The following is a 2,226-nucleotide window of genomic DNA, read 5'->3' as shown; positions in this document are numbered from 1 at the left end:
AGCCAGCATTCGCCGGACACGATGAGCTGCTCTCAGGAGTCTGGCAGTCATGCAATTGAACTGCGCCCCTGGGAAGCACACACAGGGCTCCTAGGACCACAGGCACGTGCTGGGGATGCCCCAGTGGTCCCGACCCGCGGTCCTCTGGCAGAGCCGGAAACCATCCCGGCTCATCAGTACGTGCTGTCGGGAAAAATTCCCACTTTCCACTCTTCAGCTGGCATAAACATCTTTAGTCCCTCACGCTGAGAAAAGCTGCCTGTTCACGGGGCAGGGGAAGGACGCAGGTGCACGCGGAGACTCGCACCGCTCCTGTGCTAACACTGAGGATTCAAACGGCCTGTTTTGTAAAATCCCCGGATGCACCATGGACACATTGTTTAATCGAAAAGAAATTTTTAAAAAGCCATAGGGGTGGGAGCGGGGTTGGGAGTGACCACAGAGGGGCAGCATGAGGGAGCTGTGTCCTGACTCTGGGCCGGGGAACCGAGGCCTCCGGTGGGAGGCGCTGCAGACAGCTGCCCACACACAGACTGGGGAAGGGCAAGGGGACGGAGGACCGCATTCCTGCCCGGGGGGGCCACCGCGGGCCAGCCCCGCCCCCCGCGCCTGGGACCTCTCGGCATAACCACGTGCACACGGCCACTGCTTTCAAGTCCTGAAGGGTCCAAACGGCCAAAGAGAAAAGGCGGGTGGCCTGCCTGGCCAGGTCACGCTCATCGAGACAGGGACAGGAGCAGCCAACCAATGGCCACGGCCCCACCCCTCACTTACAGCTCAGTTCCTGGGGCAGTTTCTCTATTTTCAGAAGAGACCATGTCTTTAAGTGACAAGACGTAACCGTGTGGCAGGGTTACCTGTTGAGCAGGCCTCTGACGTGCTTCTTTAGCCTTTCCCGTTCTTCCCGCTTCTGGGCATCCACGGTCTCCTCAGCTCGCCTCACGTGAGGTGGGATGTACTTTTCACCATCTTCGCAAAGAAGCTCCTTGAAATGACAGAAATAAATTATAAAAAAATGTACATTGAACAAATCGCACGTTTTTCCTTGCTATATTCACCTTCAGACGTTAAATTTTTTAAATTCCCTCAAACTGGCAGAAGCGGTAACTACTGACCGTGGCTGCTTAATAACCTCGGCCACTCGCTGCGTGCCTAGACTAGTCCTAGACAGGCAGTCCACTGGGCACATGTGGATGTCACCGTTCATGTCGGCGCCAGCCCATTTCCTCGTCCTGTTCGCCCCTGTGTAGTCCTCAGACCCCTCCAGGCCCTGCCGACAGAGCCTGACATTCTACACATCTGACCAGGTTTCGTTTGTGGCGGGCACTGCAGTACACAAACACCTAAGTTAAACATACCACCAGTTTTGGAGGACAAGTATTCTAAAATAATTTCAAACTTGTTCAAAATTAGATCTAAATTTATATGATAGAATCAAAATGGACTGACTGCTCACTATCCCCTTGACTGTCAGCTGGGAGGGTTACAAACCATGATCGCCGTCCAACACTCCAGGTGGACCTGAGTGACAAGCCTGTAGAAACATTTGCAAAGCTGACCCTTGCTGCTGGGAGTATAGACTTAGTTGGAGAAAGCACACTGATGTCCATGGAAACTTACTCTTGAGACACCCATCAGTTCTCACTGCATATCAGTTACCTCTCAGTGGGTAGGGAAAAGAAACTTACAAACAGCAAAAAAACCATGTCCGGAGAGAGGCGCCGACAGCGCTCAGAATTGCTCAGGAAGGGCCAGGCCATGGCCAAGGCACCAGGGAGAGAGATGAAGGCAGTGCGTGCACCTACGGCTTATCCTCGGGGCATGCGCCCCAAGACCCCCCGCGGATGCCTGGAACCACAGACAGCGCCGAACTCCGCAGGCGCGTTTTTCCTACACACACCTTTTCACTCGAAGGAAGCACTTCCGGCTTCTCTTTAGCATACCCGAACTGCCAGCGTCACTACTCTCGAGCTTTGGGGCCATCGCTAACTGAAATAAGGGTCACTTGATCACAAGCACTGAGATACCGAGACAGCCCCCCTGATAACTGAGACGGCTGTGACTGACAGGCAGGCAGCGTCCACGGCACGGATAAGCCGGACAAAGGGGAGATTCACCTCCTGGGGCCAGACGGAGTGCTATGGCAAGAGATTTCATCACGCTACTCAAAACGGTGCATGATTAAAAAACTTACGAACTGCTGATTTTTGGAACTTTCCTTTTAAA

General features: G+C 53.8%; 1 protein-coding gene across 1 annotated transcript in view; it reads right to left on the bottom strand.

Annotated features, from left to right (window-relative positions):
* The window catches only part of NOM1 (nucleolar protein with MIF4G domain 1), a gene marked incomplete at its 5' end in the record, with an annotated part of 18,774 nt that overhangs the window by 14,255 nt on the left and 2,293 nt on the right, over nt 1-2,226 (bottom strand). The window contains one exon of the mRNA XM_023536736.1: nt 858-985. Coding sequence (XP_023392504.1) covers nt 858-985 — 128 coding nt within the window. The remainder of the gene's footprint in view (nt 1-857; nt 986-2,226) is intronic.

This window comes from Pteropus vampyrus, unplaced genomic scaffold, assembly GCF_000151845.1.
Source record: "Pteropus vampyrus isolate Shadow unplaced genomic scaffold, Pvam_2.0 Scaffold168, whole genome shotgun sequence".
Taxonomy (NCBI): Eukaryota; Metazoa; Chordata; class Mammalia; order Chiroptera; family Pteropodidae; genus Pteropus; species Pteropus vampyrus.
This window is presented reverse-complemented; position numbering and strand designations above follow the sequence as displayed.